The sequence below is a fragment of the Belonocnema kinseyi genome, chromosome 5, assembly GCF_010883055.1.
Source record: "Belonocnema kinseyi isolate 2016_QV_RU_SX_M_011 chromosome 5, B_treatae_v1, whole genome shotgun sequence".
Lineage (NCBI taxonomy): Eukaryota > Metazoa > Arthropoda > Insecta > Hymenoptera > Cynipidae > Belonocnema > Belonocnema kinseyi.
Window position 1 is genome coordinate 58,695,041 of NC_046661.1, and position 18,728 is coordinate 58,713,768.

General features: G+C 29.3%; 1 protein-coding gene across 1 annotated transcript in view; it reads right to left on the minus strand.

The window, feature by feature from the left end:
• The window catches only part of LOC117172421 (Hermansky-Pudlak syndrome 5 protein homolog), a 30,028-nt gene extending 12,818 nt beyond the window's left edge, over positions 1-17,210 (minus strand). The window contains exons 1-5 of the mRNA XM_033360341.1: positions 17,043-17,210; positions 12,151-12,261; positions 9,446-9,679; positions 5,621-6,067; positions 2,873-3,720 (exon numbers count right to left, since the gene is read on the minus strand). Of these exons, the coding sequence (XP_033216232.1) occupies positions 2,873-3,720; positions 5,621-6,067; positions 9,446-9,679; positions 12,151-12,261; positions 17,043-17,129 (1,727 nt within the window). The 5' untranslated portion in view covers positions 17,130-17,210. The remainder of the gene's footprint in view (positions 1-2,872; positions 3,721-5,620; positions 6,068-9,445; positions 9,680-12,150; positions 12,262-17,042) is intronic.
• Positions 17,211-18,728: the final 1,518 nt, after the last annotated feature.

The following is an 18,728-nucleotide window of genomic DNA, read 5'->3' on the forward strand; positions in this document are numbered from 1 at the left end:
CTGAAGTTGCACGCACATCTAATACATTTTCGTTAGTCTCCTTTAAAAAAGTTTTTCCTTTTCTCCAGTGACCTTTTTCTTTTAGTAGTCGCCTCCGTATACAAATAAAAAATGCAAAAAAAAATCTTTCTGAAAAACGACACAAGCTACAATAACATTTTAAGTAATACAATTTTTTGCCTAAATTATATCTACAAATTTTCTTCGAGGCACTTTACGTTAAAAAGCGTATTTTTGGTTTATATCGTAAAAAAAACATTGAAAATAAATAAATTAAATTTATGCAAACACGGCACACGTTGCGCCAAAAAGTATAATAAAAATATTTTTTTTTTATATTATGCGTATTTTTTTTTAAATTTTAGAAACAAAATAAAGAAAATACGTATGTTTCAATACCAATACATATGATCCCTGTTGAAAATTCGTTAATAGAATCCTGTATAAAATCCTACATAGAAGCTTTGCAAGAACCTGTACAAGATCCTATCAGGCTCCTATGTGGGTTCAATTACATACATATAATAGATTAAAAAAAAATATTTTATCATTTTGATCTAATCGTATAATTACCCTAATATTTGGAATATTCTCTAAACTTTTTTTAAAAATATTTTGGAATGTTTTGAAATGTTCTAGAACTTTACAGAATTTTCTATTTTTATACTACAGAATATTATATACAATATTTTTGTTTTATTTTAATTTGTTGAAGATTAGTTTTTCTCAAATTCCCTGAAAATTCCATTTTGGGTCTCTTATAACCTTATAACTTATATAACTCTTATAACTTATATAAGTTCTCGCGCTTAGCGCTTGATAATGTATTTATCTAGTCTTTCGCGCTCAATAATGTATTTACCTCGAGCTATGCGTTTGGTCTTCGTATTTTTCTCACATTTGTGCACAAGCCTTTTAAAATGAAAGGTCAACAAATCGACGGTGATTGCGAATTCTTTTTTTTTTTTTAAAGTTCCTTCGGCTTTACCAAAAATATTCTCATCACGTATCTCATGCTTCGCACTCGATTTCGTCTAAAATGTGAATATTTCTACACTATGTGCAACACTATTATATCAGATGTAAATTATATTAATTTCTCCACCTCGGACTGGTACTGCTTATTCAGATTTTGCAAAATAATGTACAAATTTTATATTTCATGATAACTTTAATATTTGCTCCTTATTTTCCACTATTTTTTATTCTCAGCTACCATGCAGAATGTGTCATTTTAATAAATGTATACTATTACAATTCATCCCTATTGAATATTCCTATATAAAATCCTGTATAGAATCCTACACAGGAACTTTGCGAGAACTTGTACATGATCCTATGAGGGTTCATATGTGGGTTCTGACGTATGACTCCTTCAAGGAAAAGTGAGAAGGATCTTATGTAGGTTTCTGTACAATTTCCTGGTCATCGTGACGTGGCTAATCCAGGTACTTTAGAGGTTCATATACGGGAACCTATACTGCCATAATTTGAAAAACACCGTTAACTGCAAATCGGATAAGTCACCTGAAAGCAGTTAACTGTAGGCGGCTCAAGGGACTTATCCAACATTTATATTTATCAATTCGCACAACTGTAAGAATTCGAACCCTCGAACTGCTGACACGACTGTTTCTAAACATAAACCTAGAAGTTCTAGAGTGCACGAGCACGCGCAGTTATCCAGACTAGATGATATAGGTATTATACAATTTTTAGCCACTCATCTGACGAACTCGAACCACACATCGCGTGTCATACGCACCGCACGTATCGGTGAGGTTTGCGAGAGTGGACAGTCTTTCTCTCTGCATTGGTACTGGGTAAGATCCAATGCCAGCCATTTCACGATGACCAGGAAACTGTACAGGAACCTACATAAGATCCTTGTCACTTTTCCTTGATGGAGTCATACGTCAGAATATGAACCCTCATAGGATCATGTACAAGTTCTCGCAAAGTTGCTATGTAGGATTCTATACAGGATTCTATATACGAATTTTCAACAGGGATGAATTGTAATAATATAAATTTATTAAAATGATACATTTTGCATCGTAGCTGAGAATGAAAATTAGTGGAAAATAAGGAGAAAATATTAAAGAAATCATGAAAAATAAAATTTGTATATTATTTTGCAATACCTGAATAAGCAGTACCAGCCCGAGGTGCAGAAATTTATACAATATACATTTGATATAATAGTGTTGCACATAGTGTAGAAATATTATCATTTTAGACAAAATTGACTGCGAAGCACGAGATACGTGATGAGAATGTCTTCGTTAAAGCTGAAGGAGCTTGAACAAAAAAGAGAATTTACATTCACTAAATTACAGTTGTCGATTTGTTGAGCTTTCATTTTAAAAGGCTTGTGCACATATGTGACAGAAATACAAAGACCGAGCGCGTAACTCAAGGTTAATACATTATTTAGCGCGAAGCACTAGATAAATACATTATCGGGTGCTAAGCGCGAGAACTAACAGGTTATAAGAGACCCAAAATGGAACTGTTCAGTTCCAGGCTGTTTTTCATTTCCACTTTTCTTAGAACCCACCATAATATTCAATAAAGGAATTCTACAATATTATAGAACATTATAAGGCAGCCCAGAATTTTCAGAGAATTTGAGAAAAACGCATCTTCAATCAATTATAATAACACAAAAATATTCTACATAATGTCCAGAAATATTCAAGTCAAAAATTCTTGAACGTTTTAGAACATTTCAAAACATTCCAAAATATTGTCAAGCAAGTCGAGAGAATATTCCAAAATATTAGGATAGTTATAAGATTAGATAAAAATGATCAAATATTTTTAAAAAATCTATAATATCTATCCAATATCCATGAATAAAATATTTTACCTCCTTTTCACATCTTTTGTCATGTCAGCAACTGTCAAGAGCACTTTTTCAGCATCTGCTTCTTTCACACAAGATTTCAAAGACTCGACGACTCTATGAAGAGGTTCCAACTGTGCCTGCAGATTGCACATTGCCTCGTGAACATTTGATTCCGATTTTTTTTCTTTTTCAATCTTCTCTTCTTTCATTTTTCTCTTTTCCTCCTTTTTCTCGCGTCGCTCTAGAATATCTCCATTTGTAAATTCCACCCCATTGCATATGAAATTTTCTTCTTGCTCACTGTTAGTTTCAAAACTACCCGAAGTTCCGGACCCACAAGGTTCGGGGCTATTTTTGTAAGTACCTGAATTAACAACGACGATACCGCAATCCAGTTTCTTTGGCTGATTTAATGTTGATCGAAGGAACGATATAAGAGGAAGAATATCCGAGATTTCAGCGTCTGAATGGTGAGATTTTAAGTCTTGAAAATCAGATTTTAAATCTAGATTGTCACCTTTAGATTCCTCATCAACTATGGATTTTAACATACGGGATCTAAAACTGATAGATGTTTGTAGACAGTCTTCATAAAGCTTCTTATCGTAAAGGGTAACTATTAACGAATCCACTGAAGACAGCGTCAAGCAATGGAATTTTCCTGATTGTGTCATTAAATAGATTTCGTAATTAACTACATGAGCTTCCGATACATTTACAAATTCTTCGCTCCAAAGAATTACAGATGCATTCTTAGGGTCCAGAATATATAAACCACTTGGGGTGTGGGAAAAGAGAAATTCTCCATTTATTGGTGAAAGTTGAGAGAACATCAAAGATTGAGAAGGCCAAGAGCGATTCGTTTCTATCTAGAAAAATAAATACACATGTTAAAATAAAAATATATACAATCCAGAAAAGGGTGGACCGAAAAAAAACAACATTTTTTAAATTTCATAAATCCACGAGGCTTTAAAGTTACTGTAGGCTATAAGCAGAACAGATATTGGAAGCTTATTAAAGTTTTAATGAACGAAGAGCACAAAATTTGATTTATGTGTGATACACGATTCTTGTCCACCAGAATTTTTAAACTGCAATATTGAATCTGATAAAATCACATGAGTTATGATCGAAAATATCTACGCAAATTTTATCAAAATATCGAAATATATATTGAATTTTTGTGAAAATAATTTAATTTTAAACCAAAACATTTTGTACCAAAAAATATCAATCTGCAACGAAAGAATTGAGTTTTCAAACTAAAACGTCAAATGTTTTAGAAAAAAAAGTTTACTATTAAATCTGAAAAGGTGAATTTTCAATTAAAAGTTAATTTTCAAAAAGAAAGATGATTTTTCAACAAAACAGTTGCATTTTTAACAACAAATTATTTTTGGACCAAACAGTAGCATTTAAGACTAAATAGTTGAATTTTTAAACAAAAGAGACAAATTTCAACAAAATAGTTCAATTTTTAACCAAATAAAATCCTCATGTCAAAAAACGAATCGTTTAAAAGGCAGTTGAATTTTCAATCCAGAAACATGTATTTTCAGCTAAGAACTTTTCTACCAAAAAGATGGATTTTGCATCGTAAAGAATGAATTTTCGATCCAAAAAAACAATTGAATTTTCGACTAAGAAATGTGAATTTTCAAACTAAAAATACGCATTTTCAACAAAAAAGTTAGACTTTCAACCAACAAAGATTTTTCAGTCAACGGTGAAAAAACTTATATTTCTAAATTGTTGCATTTTCATGACAAAAAGGCCAAAAACTCTCTACAAAACAGTTGAATGTTCAAACCCAAAATATTCATGTTAAACCAAAAAGTTAATTTTCACTTAAAAACGATCGATTTTCAACCAAAAATTGAATTACAAAAAAATAGTCAAACTTTCAACCAAGTAGCGGTTCAATCTTCAATCAAAAAGATGGAATCTCAATGTAAAATTTTATTGTTAAACTGTCAACAAAATATTTAAATTGTCAACAAAATGGCTTAATTTTTAACAAAATAGTTTATTTATTTACCTACCAAGATTTCAAAGGTTTACATTTTTAACCAAAAATGGAATAATTAAATTTTCACTTCGCAAAATTGACTTTAAAAAAATGTCCACAAAATGTTTCAACTTTCAACGAAGTAGATGACTTCAACTAAAAAGATGGAATCTCAATGCAAATTTTAATAATTGAATTTCCAACTAAAAAGGATGAATTCTGGACAAAAAAAATGTAACAATTGAGTTTTCAACTAAAAACGATCCATTTTCAGCCAAATACGGAATAGGTAAATTTTCATTTAAAAAAATTAATTTTCACAACATAAAACGAATTTGCAATAAAAGCAGTCCAGCTTCCAATCAAGTAGATACATTTTCAACCAAAAAAGATAAATTCTCAACCAAAAAAATGTAACAATTGAGTTTTCAACTAAAAATAATCAATTTTCGGTCAAAAAAGAATTAGTTCAATTTGTAACTAACAAAATTAATTTCGAAACAAAAATAAACTAGTTGAATTTTCAACAAACGAATTAAATTTTCAACCAAAAATAGATGAAAAAAAGTAAAAAAAAAAGTAGCAGTCTGTAGTAGGCAAGAATCGTAAAAATGTATAAATGTATCAGACATAAAACTACCTTGTAGAATACAAAATGTCTTAGGCCTTGTGGATTTTCGGAATTCAACATATTTACTTTTTTGGTCCACCCTCATCCACAACGACTAAAGGATGCACCATATTTTTTAGAAGTATACCTTCATTTCTTTGGTAACTTTGTAAACAGGCAAAGGCGGAATCGCTAAAGCTTCCTTAAACTGATGAGTTTTAATAACAGTGCCATTAGTTGTAACTTCCCAAAGCCGCGAACCCGGTCTTGCGCAAAATATTTTGAATTGACTTTCATTTAGACTTGAAACCTCGCCTTCAGTATTTAAACTAAACGTCCTTCTTCTAGAAATGTTCTCTTCTTCCTCAGTTTTTGGCGATTCTTCGCTCCCCAGAAGCGGTTTCAGAAAACATGCCCCGTACTCGCCATCCCTTGCCTTATTTCCTATTTGCTTATATTGTTCCAGAATAGTGTCACAAATATAGCAACGAGTTATGGTCGATACAAGTAAAAGAGGAGCGGAAAAACTAAGTTGAACGATACTCGAGTCTAGTTGCATTAATGTGCAGGCTGGTGCCTGAAACATTCCTGTCACCTGTAAATAGAATATTTTACCTGCAAAATAGCCATTCATTTTTTTAAATGCTAGTATTGTCAACAGCGCACTGTGCGCGTGAAAATTTTCGATTTAAGGGAAAATAATTTTTAATGACAAATAAAAGTTTTAAATTATTATTTAGTTTTTCAGGCTTATTTGTTTACAAGGTTATATTAAAAGAACTTTCTCAAAAGGGTCTCAAAATGTCGACATTTTATGGAATCCGCGAAAGTCATTTTTCACAAAATAATTTTTAATACAAAATAAAAGATTTATTATTTAAGTTTCTGTATTTATTCGTTTTAAGGTTATATAAATATAATTTTCCCAGGTTTCGCAAGAAAATTCAAAAAGATTTTTTTAAATTTCAAAAATTTTAATCAAAATTTCAACAAAAAAGGTAATCTAAAACGAAATAATCCAAATCCAATAAAGAAGAATTTTTTACAAAATAGTTGAATCCTCAGTCAAAAACAATTTCTTCTCGACCAGTTATATTTGTCATCAAAAAAGTTAATTTTTAAATAAATAGTTGAATTTTAAACGAAATATATGAATTTTCGACTAAGGCGATTAATTTTCTACAAAAAAAGATGAATTTTCAACTAAAATTATGAATTGCCAACGAAAAATGTTCATGTTTCAATCTAAAGAGATGTTAGTTTTAAATCAAGAACAGTTCAACTCACAAAAACTAAGAATTATCAACAATATTATTGAATCCTCAACAATCAAAAAATTTAATTTTAATCTAAGCTGTTGCAATTTTAATAATAAAAAGGTGAAATTATCGAGAAAGAAATAAAATCTTAGGCAAATTATAATTTGAAGGGAAAAATAATTTTTAATATAAAATAAAAGATTTATTTTTTAATTTTCTGTTTTTATTCGCTTTAAGGTTATATGAATATAATTTTCCTAGTTATCACAAGAAAATTCAAAAAGATTTTTAAAGATTTCAGATGTCGAAAAAGTATGTAGAAAATTTCTAAGTTGAATGTTTTTTACTTTCAGAATTTTACAAAAGTTTAAGGAAAATTTTGAGTGAAGTTTCAAACTGTTCAATACTTTTTGATACTTGTAATTTTTTAAAGATAAATTTCTAAGAAAATATTTTAATATTCAACAAAATAATTAAAATTTCACCCAAACAGTCGAATTTTTAACTAACAGAGATGATTTTCTGGCCTTAAATGTGATAATAGACGTTTCAATTAAAAAGTATTAACTTTGCACCATAACAGATGAATTTTCAGCCAAAATAGATGGCTTTTGTATCAAAAAATGAATTTTAAATAAAAAAGACGAATTTTCAAGCAACAAGATGAATTTTCGACCAAAAAGATAAATTTGTAAGAAATTAGTTAAGCATATAAAAGAAATAAAATGTTTAATCCAATAGTAGAATCTTTTAACAAAATAAATGAATACTAAAAATATAATAGAAAACGTTTTAATTAAAAGGAATCAACTTTAAACCATAAAAGTTGAATTTTTAACAAAAAAAGATGACTTTTTTATTCAATGATAAATTTTCAAACCAAAAGGGCAATTTTTCAATAAAACCGTTGAATTTTCGACTAGAGGAGATTAATTTTGAACCAGTAATTTAAGAATGGACTTTTTAATGAAAAATAATGAACTTTTAATAAAAAATATTTGGGTTTGCTTATTAGGTTCTATTAATCCAGTTCTTACCTAAGCGAAGAAATGAGAAAAATGGGAATTTTTTTTTTAAGTTAGGGAAAAAAATATGAATTCGTTAAAATAGGGGAAACGAGGGGAATAGGGAAAAGAGTGTAAAGACTGTCAGTTTACAATCGGTAGGGAAAATTCTGCTCGAGGAAGCAACTGATGTTATGTGAAAATATAAATTGTGACGTTTTGCATGAAAATAGGTTATTTTGTCGAATGTAGTTTAGAAGATATTCGATTCTTCGTGACCGACCTTGCAAAACATTAACTTTAAAATATTAAATACAGCGAAGTATCGCCTATTTCAAGGCCCGCGAAACGTAAAGATTCGATAATTTTAAGGCTGAGGCAAAGATATTATGAATGGGCCATCACCTCTACCGCAAGTCGTCAGGTTATTTTTGTTAAGCGACGTTCATCTATCGATGCGCGCGCTATAAGCAAATTTTTAACGGTGTATGTACCGCAAAGAGCGGGTTTATTTGAAATCGATTAATAATAATACAGATAAATATTTAAAAGAAACTTTCACTTTATAACAAACTAATCAATTTGAATCTGAGAAATAGCTTATTTCTTTAAATAATAATTTATTATTAATGTAATATTATAAGTTTATAATATGTAATTTTAAATAGAGCCGTCCTTTTCGGTACATGCACAGTTGTAAAAGTCTCGGTCCCTTAGCATCACTATATGCATGTGAGTACTTTTCTAATGTTTTTGTTGACGTGCAGCGTGACAAATATAACATTTCCTTGAAATAGTATTATTTGCCAACTGAAATCAAATATTTCGCGAAATAGGGAAGTATTGTAGCAAGACGTCACGGTCATCTAGGAAAGGTGAAAATGTCAGGAAGTTCAGCATAGTTTTTGGCGTAGGACTGAAACTGAATAAGCCTTTTTAGAGAAAATATTATAAACTTAAAAATAAGTTATAAAGGCCTAAATAGTAATATTTTGAGGCAAGAGTATCCGATCTGATACACTAACCTTATAATTGTGATATTTTATTTTATTTCGTGACTCTGAAAGGTCATCAATCGAGAAAAGAATGGAAGATGACGGTGATAATACATTCTACACTTCAAAAATATTACTATTCGTACATTGATGACTTACTTTTACGCTTAGAATATTTTCTGGAAAAATTTATCTGCGTTCCCATGACGTCATGCTTAAATACTCTAATCAAACTAACGAAGGCTTCCCGCTCTTCAGTCCTCTTTTCAATTGGTCAGCACTCAGCCACTAGTTCGAGCGAGAACGTGCAGGACCGCGCGCGGTGGGAGGCGACGGAACTGCGCAATTTGAAATAGCCGTGTATTCGTAAATATTCAATATTTTAACGGAGATGTTCAATAACACTGAGAATAATTACAAACACGTTCTTCGAATAAAAGAGACAATATTTTAGGCAAAATTTTGAACAAATCTTAAATATTTATTTCCAGCAAAATTCCCGGCTATTTCCCGGTATAATCTATAATGCATATAAATATGACGTTTTTTTGTATTTTGAAAATAAAATTTCTAAATAAAAATTAAATAGGTTGATATAGAAATCCGAAAGAATTGAATTTTATTATATTTAAGCGTCAACGTTTGTTTAAATAAGTTCGCAACCGACTTCGGCGAAATAAAAGGGAAGGATCCAAATAAGGAGTGCAAAACATACCGTGAAGAATGAAAGAACCATGACTGAAACTTTGCCAATTTCATCACCGCTGTAAAGCTCAGAACTGTTATCGTTCCAACAGAGACTTTTTATATGTTCTCCAACATGTTCCACGGATACTGCAACGAGTTTTATTGCCGGTTTCAATGTGACAAGGCAAACACTGCCACGAGTCGTCGCTAAAGCTACTGTTTTTTCATCGGGTGAAATCTCTACACGAGACACAGCTCCTTCCTAAAATATAATAAGAAGTAAAGACATAATCAGACCTCTCAGCCCAAAATGCTCTCAAAACATGCTAAATTGGATGATTTTTCACGAAAATAAGGGGATAAATTCTTGTAAATAAAATTAATGTAGATATCGTATTGAATACAATATTTGAAAAGTTTTCCTCATACCAACAAGATAAACAATATATTGTTTAAATTTATATTTCAGTATTGCTAGATGATAAGAGGTCATAGAAGATTCATCAATAGGTCATTCGACGAGTCTATAAGACGCGAACAAACATGTAAGATACAGTACTGTAGTATTCCAAATATTAAAAACGTTGTCTCATATAAATACAATACGCACATATTTTTTTAATTTCATTAATCGGTACTGGTGGTACTCTAAAATTTAAAAAAAACTACTTCTGAATGTCCGATCTAGCAATGCAAAATCCTATCAGGCCAACCAAAAACATTTTTTGAAAATTGTATATTCCAGCTCCTGGGCTCGTATTATATCGAAAAATGCAAAAAAAAAATAGACTTGAAAATTTGGGTCATTACAAACCTCCTTCTATAAGGAGGAAATATATTGCATTTTCAACAAAGTAGTTCATTTTTCGAACAAAAAAGACGAATTCACAATAAATTAAATAATTTTTCAATCTAAGAAGTCGAATGTTCGAGAAAAGAGTTCAATTTTAAATCCAGAAATATGAATTTTCAACCAAAAATTCAGTTTTATCCAAACAGCTATTTTAGAAACCAAATAGTTCAATTTTCAAGGCAGAGACGGATTTTCTATGAAAACTTAATTTTCAAACAAAATTAATTTTTACTCCAAAAAGACGTATTTCCACAAAAACAGTTGAATTTTTGAATGAAAAATATAACTTTACAATATAGTTACAGTTTCAAGCAATTAGTAGAATTTCTAGCCCAATATTTGATTTTAAACACAAAATTTTGAATTTTCAACAAAACAGTTCATTTTCAACAAAAAAAAAACATAAATTTTTAGCCAAGAAAGATGCCTTTTCTACCAAAAAGATGCATTTTCGATCCAAAAAGACGAATATTCAACGGAACAGTTAAATTACGGCCGAAGAAGATGACTTCAACAATATATGTAGTTGAATTTTCAACTAAATAAATACATTTTTAACCGAAAACTTGAATGTTAAACTCACATGACTATTCTTGAACCAAAAAATTATATATTTTTTAATCCACTTCAACTTTCAATGAAGTTAATATTTCAACAAAAAAAGATTTAATTTAAGGGCATATGATACTTACAGTTTCCCCGGCTTTTCTCCAAAAAAATGAAAATTTTTAAAAACTGAATTCGGAGATGCTATAAAATATCATAACGGACGTCCCCAGACTCTTTTTTGAGAGATAATAACAAAAAAAATTAATTGTGCTAAATAAAAATTTTATCCGTATGCATTATTTTGAGGTTACGTCGTTTTTTATCTCTGCCTTTCCGATAATCTGAAAATTGTTTATGAAATAAACTTTTTTGATTGCCCGCAACAAGGTTAGTTCCGGGAGATTAGGTACTATGTTTATTTGTAAGTCCAAAGTTTTCGGCCAAAAAAATTGTGTAGTTTGGAAGTAACGCTCAGGTGAATTGTAACACACATAACCTCGAAATATACACGCACTTGTTAGCAATATCAAAAATTTTTTGATAAAAAAAAACACAAAAAAAGTGTGTGGGGACGTCCGTTAGAATGTTCGCTATCATTTCCCAGATTTTTAAGGCAAAATATTTCTTATTCTAGGAAAAAAGCCGGGGGAATCTAACACTAATAAAATCGATACTATTTTTTAAGCGCTATGCAAATTAATCACATTTTGCTAAATTAAAACTTTTTTGAAATAACCTGCAAAAAAATGTGTGGGGACGTCCGTTAGCATGTTCGCTATCATTTCCCAAATTTTTAAAACAAAATATTTATTATTCTAAAAAAAAACCCGGGAGAACCTAAAACTGGTAAAATCGAAAATTTTCTAAGTATCATATGCCATTAAAATTTAAAAAAAAAAGACGAACTTTCAACAAAATAGTTGAATCCTCAACAAAAAACAGAATAATTTTTAACTAAACAGTTGCATTTTTAACCAAATAGTTGAATTATGAACTAGAAAAGATCAGTTTTCAATTTAAAATATTAATTTTCGTCCGAAATAAGAATAGTTACATTTTCAGTTTAAAAAAATTAATGCTAAAAAATGAATTATAACAAAATAGTTAAATTTTCAAACAAAGTGATGAAGCTTTTACAACAAAAAAATGAATTTGTTGAGAAACTAGTTATTAATTTTCTGAAATATTAATCCAAATTAGTTTTTTTTTAAATAAACAATGGGGACATACGCCCTTGAAATCATTGAAATTCAAACTGTACAAGTCCTAGACACACTGGATTTAATTATTTTCCTACTGATTCGGATACTGGAAAAGAATATTTTTCTTACCGACAGTGGAATTAATTGTTGAAAAATACATGGTTCTCTTCTGAATAAGTAGAGACTTCCACTAGTTGAGCCAAGTACGATGCAACTTGAAGAAACACCTATACACGTATACTGCAGAGCAATTATCATTTTTAATTCACTACTCATAGTATTAGGGGTAATATTATATTTAAAGGAACAACAAGTTTAGAATTTTAAAGTTTTATTCAGCGTGAAATATATACATGTCTCTTAAACTATATTTTAAAAAATGAAGCTGCCGGATCGAAGAAGGGCACTAATTAATGCCAAAAAACTTGCTTTTTGCAAAAATTCATTTTAATTCATTTTTCACTTCAACTCGTGATCAGTCAGTCAGTTTAAGAATTTTTAAATACAATTTCCAGGAAATGTAATTTGAAATGTCCTGCGACTTATAAATCATAAGTAATGCAAAATTTTATTTAAAAAACATTTTTGTAAATATTTTTCTTAAGCGTGGTGCTTATCGGGCTTCTCTAACTTCCAGCGTTTCGTTTATTGAACGAATTTTGAGCAACAAAAAACTTCCAGCGAGAAAGTTGTTAACAACAGTACATAGGAGTTGTCTCGAAAATTTTAACTTAAACGAATTCATATTCAAGAAAATATTAACGTTTCAAGTCGATAGCGGCTAGTCGACACACGCGCGGGCTGTACCAAGAGTCTTAGATCCGATTTATTATACAGTTCACAGGCGCCAAAAATAAAAACTAATCAAGTAATAAGGTTGTATCAAAGTATTATGCATAAATAAATAATAATGCATAATGTAAAATAATTTATTCATTTAATATTATGCCAAGAAAGACTAACGCTTTATTACAACAGGAATGAAAAAGAAATGTACTATCTCGATCTTTCACTTTTTTGAATTTCACGAATTTGAAGTATTGAAAAATTCTCAGAATAAAGAATATGTTGAATCTCAACCATTAGATGTTTATATTTTCTTTTACTTTTGTACAGTATGTCTCAAAAATAGAACCATTCTACCGTACATAATATTAAATTAATAAATTCTTTTACATTATGCACTATTATTTTTTTATGCATAATACTTTGATGCTATCTGATTACTTCATTAGCTTTTATTCATTGCGCCGGTGAACTGCATTATAAATTGGATCTGAGACTCTCGCTACAGCCCGCGCGCGAGTTGCCTAGCTGCTATCGTATTGAGACATTAATAATTTCTTGAATATCAATTGGATTGGGCTAACATTTTCCAGAAAACTTTTTTGGACTGTTGTTGATAACTTTCTCGATGGAAGTTTTTTGTTACTCAAAACTCGTTCGATAAACGAAACGCTGGAAGTTACAGAAGTCTATAAGCGCCAGGCATCGGAAAAAATTAATTAAAAATTAATAATTTTTGTAATTAAATTTTTGAATTACTTTTACTGTATCAGTCGAAGGACATTTCAAACTACATTCCCTAAAAATTTTTATTCAAAAATCATTAAAGCTGACAGAATGAACACGAGTTGAAGTGAAAAACGAATCAAAATTAATTTTTACAAAAAAGTCAGTTTTTTGGCTTTAATTTTAAAACTCAAAAAGCTAAAACTTTTTTCCTAGGGGGAAAAAGATGCGCAATGAAATTCTACATCTAGATATAGTCTTTAAAAATTGAAATTCAAGAATGTTTTTGAATGCCTCCAGGGGTTTTCCCACTCCCAGCAAAATGAGTTTATGTGCTCTTCTTCGATCCGGCAACTCAATTGTTCTACAAAAATCTCGATATATATATTTTTAAATTTTTAACATAGATTTTACAACATACTTTAAAACTTAAAATATATAAAAATTCTAAAATTGTATAATAAATATGTCATTCGTTTGTTCCAGTTGAAAAACATAAGGGTGACTGGCAAATTGTTGATCATTTTAGACAGTGAAATTTTCGAGAAAACAAACTTTCCCAACTGGCTGAAGTATATATTTTTTCAAGTAAATTTTACCCATAGAGTATGAAAATCAAAAACTAAGAGATCAAAAAATGTCCAACGAGCCAAAATATAAATGTAAGAGACCAAGGAATGTATCTGTGATGAATATTACCATGACTTATCAGATTTTCACTTCAAATTTTCAAAATATGCTCTTATATTATGACATCAAATATTGATCATCATTTACTGATAACATCATGAATATTTCTATTTTCAAAATTTTACTATACAGTGGCAATGTCGTGTGAGCAGCTAAAAAATTTGTAGGACAAACTTTGGAGTGATATTTGAAATTCCTATTTCTAAAATATTGTACCCTCTTATTGATTATTATCTTTTCTAACTCAACTTAACCGATATCTGTGAATATTTATATCACAGGTATATTCAGGTGCGTTACCCAACACTTTGAGCGCTATTGTGTTTTTAAACGAAATCGTCTAAATTTTTGAAACTTAACTAACTTGTTCGTGGCGTTAAAAAAAAACTGGGACTCCTTTTTTCCTCATTAAAAATGGTAACTCTGGTATTTTTCTATTTTTTCCTGCGGGAAATTTGTTCAAAAAGGAATAAAGAAGTTTTCTGGAAAATATTACTTTGATTGATTCAGTGGTTAAAAAAATATGATGGTTTTACCTCCAGCGCTGTCGGTACTCGCGCGTAGGCAAGATAACCTGTGCTCGGGTAATTGAGTGCGACTGGCAGCTCGTTGAAAGCACGCAATGAAAATTAAATAAGTACTAAAAATTAATGTTTTATTTTAAATATAATATATTTTACTTTTGAAACTTGTTAAAAAAATTATGGTATACTAGAAATTAAGAGAAACTGTACTTATGAAGGATAATATTTTTCAGTGCATTCTGCTTTGTTTCCAAAAAAATGTAAACAAAGCTTTGCTTGTGCGACCTTAGAATGCTATAATGTACAAAAAATAAACAAAGTGGTCATTTCTTTATTCTTCTTTAAATAGTGCATATTAAAAAAATAGCAGTCTATTGAAAGTGTTTGAAGAAAGTGATGTTCAAGCTAAATGTACTTACAGAAAGCAGGGGTTTTCCCTTTTTTTAAAATGGATAATATAACAAAGCCAACTCGTGGCAGAAAACAATGGAATACATAAAGTAAAATAATCATACTTTTTTAAGCGCTGAATCAATCGAAGTAATATTTTCCAGAAAACTTCTATATTCCTTTTTGAATAACTTTCCTGATGGAACTTTTAGCTTGCTCAAAATTCGCTCGACTCCCCAAGCGCTAGAAATTATCACTGTCGAATTTTTACAAGGTTATGAAAAATAATTATAATATTTTTTTATATAAATATCTGAACTTTTAACATACACCATTACCCTTAGAACAGCACGAGTTAAAGTCAAAAACATAATTAAAAATGGGGGGCTAGAGTTCTATAACCAGTTATTGCACGTAACGTAAATTATGTTAGTTAAATTGCATTAATTAATACATCGCTCTAAGTGAAAAGTTGACAAAAAGTAAAAAATGTCAACAAAACAAAAACCACAAAGAAAATACATAGTTAGAAACAATAATAATTTCTTTAAAAAATAATTTTTGTTAAATTTAAGTAATATTTACCACACGCTAAGTGAAAATTAGAAGACAAAGATTGCAGCTTTCAGAAAACACCCGCAACTTTCTAACATTATTCAAAGAGAATATTTTTTAAATAATAATGAATTACTTAAAATTTACTTTTATTGGCTTAAATTAATTATCAGCTTACTGTAATTTCAAAGCGGACAAAATTGGAGAAGTTTGGAAAAAACTGCAACTTTCTAGTATTTTTCTAAGATGTAAAAGAATGGAAATGTAATTGATTGCCTCGTACTAACGGAAAATTTGAAAATCAGTAGGAAAATGCAGAAAAAACCGCGAATTTCTAATTATATTCTAAGAGGAAATGGTTATAAACAATAATAAATTGTTTAAACAACTTGCTTTAACATCTATTTATCAGTATAAAGTAATATTTTACGTATTAGAAACAATGTTTACTAAAAGAAATATCAGAAATATAGAAGTTAGCGACAAAAACTAGCAATACCCAATTTTTCACTTATGGGGTTTTTTGGGACCCTATAAAACATACTTATGAGTTCAAAATCCAAAAAGTCTTTTTTTAATATTCTATGTCTAATTTAGAAGAGAGATTTTGAGGGTCAACTCGATACATTTACTGTTGACGATTCTGAATAAAATTTACACAAAGTCTTCTTTTCTTTTGGGAAATACGTGTTAAACTGCATGGGGCTTGCAGAATCTCTAAATATCATTTATAACGCATTTATTTTTTGTAGATTTTAACAAATTGCTTGTTTGCAAGACAGAAAAAATAATAATACATTCGGAAATCATATTTTTCTTCCACTGATCATTAACAAAACATTTTACACGAAACATAGATGGGAAATCGGCCTCGAGGGATCGATGCCAAATTTTGTGCAGAGTATTTTTAAAAAAGAAATTGAAAATCGCTAAAGAACGCGACCTGTATTTTAATTTGTCCACGAAAATCCAATTCTCGAGCACAGTGAATTGTAAGTCAATAACTTGAAAATAGCAGAAATGAAGAATTGTGCTTTTCCGATTATTTATTTTATTATTTTTAGAATGTTACTACATTTGAAAAAAAAGAATAGATTTTGTATTTCTATTTCAGAACATTTGATTTCTATAAATTATTATCAAGTTTTCAAAATACGACTTTTTATGTTGACGTTTAGAATAGTCCACGTTTTATAGTTTTTCATTTTTTTATTGGGAATAGAAAACGAAATTAAAATCTATGAACAGACATGAGCTTCGTTTTTTTACAATTTCATTTTTTTATCAAAATCCTATAATTATATTAGGGTTTTTAATCATTGAAATATGTTAGAATAACATAACCAATACCTTAATTCGTTGAGTTAAATTTATTGGTTTGTAAAGAATGGAATTCACTTGTTGACTTTCTGACAGAATAAAAGGAATATCTTGCATGATTCTGCTTGTATTTCACATCACTAATTATAAATAAATTAATTCTGTTCACTGACATAGGCAATAAATAACAATACTCAACATTTCGCAGTAATTTGACAGCCAACAATAACAAATTTAATTCAAATTTTTACCAGTAGATCGAGCTAACATCAAGCGCCAGATTTAAATCAGGGTTTCTACTTAAATCCTGGGAAAAAATGCCCCGACAATTCCAGGTTTTGTCCAAGTTTTTTTTCAAAGTACGGAGGTTTTTTAAATATTTCACTTTTTAAAATCGCATCTGAATATGTGCAGTTTCGCGAGTTTATTATAAATAATGTTTTTTGTCCGAGTATTTTGGGATCCAATTGATGTTTAAGGGCATGTGACACAGCCAAATACCTATATTACCGACCTCACTGAATATTTTTTTGCAAAGATATTATCAGAGATGAGCTGGGAGATTGCTTATGCCGTGTATTTGATTTCGACCGACTTACCGCAGCGCGCCCTGTTTGCCTTAGCCTTCCGGGAACTAAAATTAAAGGTCCAAAAGCGCGCCCTGTTTGCCTTATTGTTATTTTTCGGGAACTAAAACGAAAGGTGACCTGCTATTCACTTGGTAAAACAGGGTACAATTTGATAAAGTCGGTAGAGAAGATCGGAGTTGGTAACAATTATACATAATAAAATAATAAATTAAGAAAAATGTATCAAATCTACTCCTTTAAACTTAATTATTTAAATAAGCTTTGGATTTAATGATTTTTTCAACTAAAAAATGTTATCACAATAAAGATAATTTTTTATGTATTATCTCCAGTTCTTAGAATAATTCAATAATGATAATATAATTATTAATTAATTTATGATTAATACTGTGGATAATTATACCTAATTATTTTGATCTATGTTATTTAAATTTAAGTTAATTATTGTGTTTTTAAAGAAAGAAATTTATATAATAATAATTAGAGTATGATCTTCAATTCAATAGATTCTGTATTAGGAGCTATTCAATATCAATATTATTAATATTTTACATAATTTTCATTGCTTTTATATATATATATACATATATACACACACACACACATATATATATATATATATTTTTTTTTTTTAATTAGAATCGTAGACTAAAATTCTACTTCTTTCGGTTCAGCTGAAAGAAAATCTGAATTTATTAGTTACCATTTTTATTTTTTTTTCAAAAGTTTAATAATAATTGATATAACTATTATTTTTCGTGCAACTTTTCCTGAATATCGACACGATGTATTATTAATACTAATTAGAAAAGATTTTTACCTAAGATTTCAAATGTGATATTATATTTATAGTTAATTAAGTGTTTAATAATTACTAATATTTCATTAAATAATAAAGCTTTAACCTAGACAAATTTTTAATTGTAAAATTGTAATCGCTTCGAATGAAACATTATTTTTCAATTATATTATTCAATTTTGATCACTCTGAATTAGTCTAATTTAAAAAATTGAAGTTGGTCATTTGTTTTTCAGAGATTCTGATACAAAAATCGTTTGAAATATGTATTTTTCTTAAATTTCAAGCAAATTCAATTAGAACTTAGTCAATATCGTAAAAAATTAA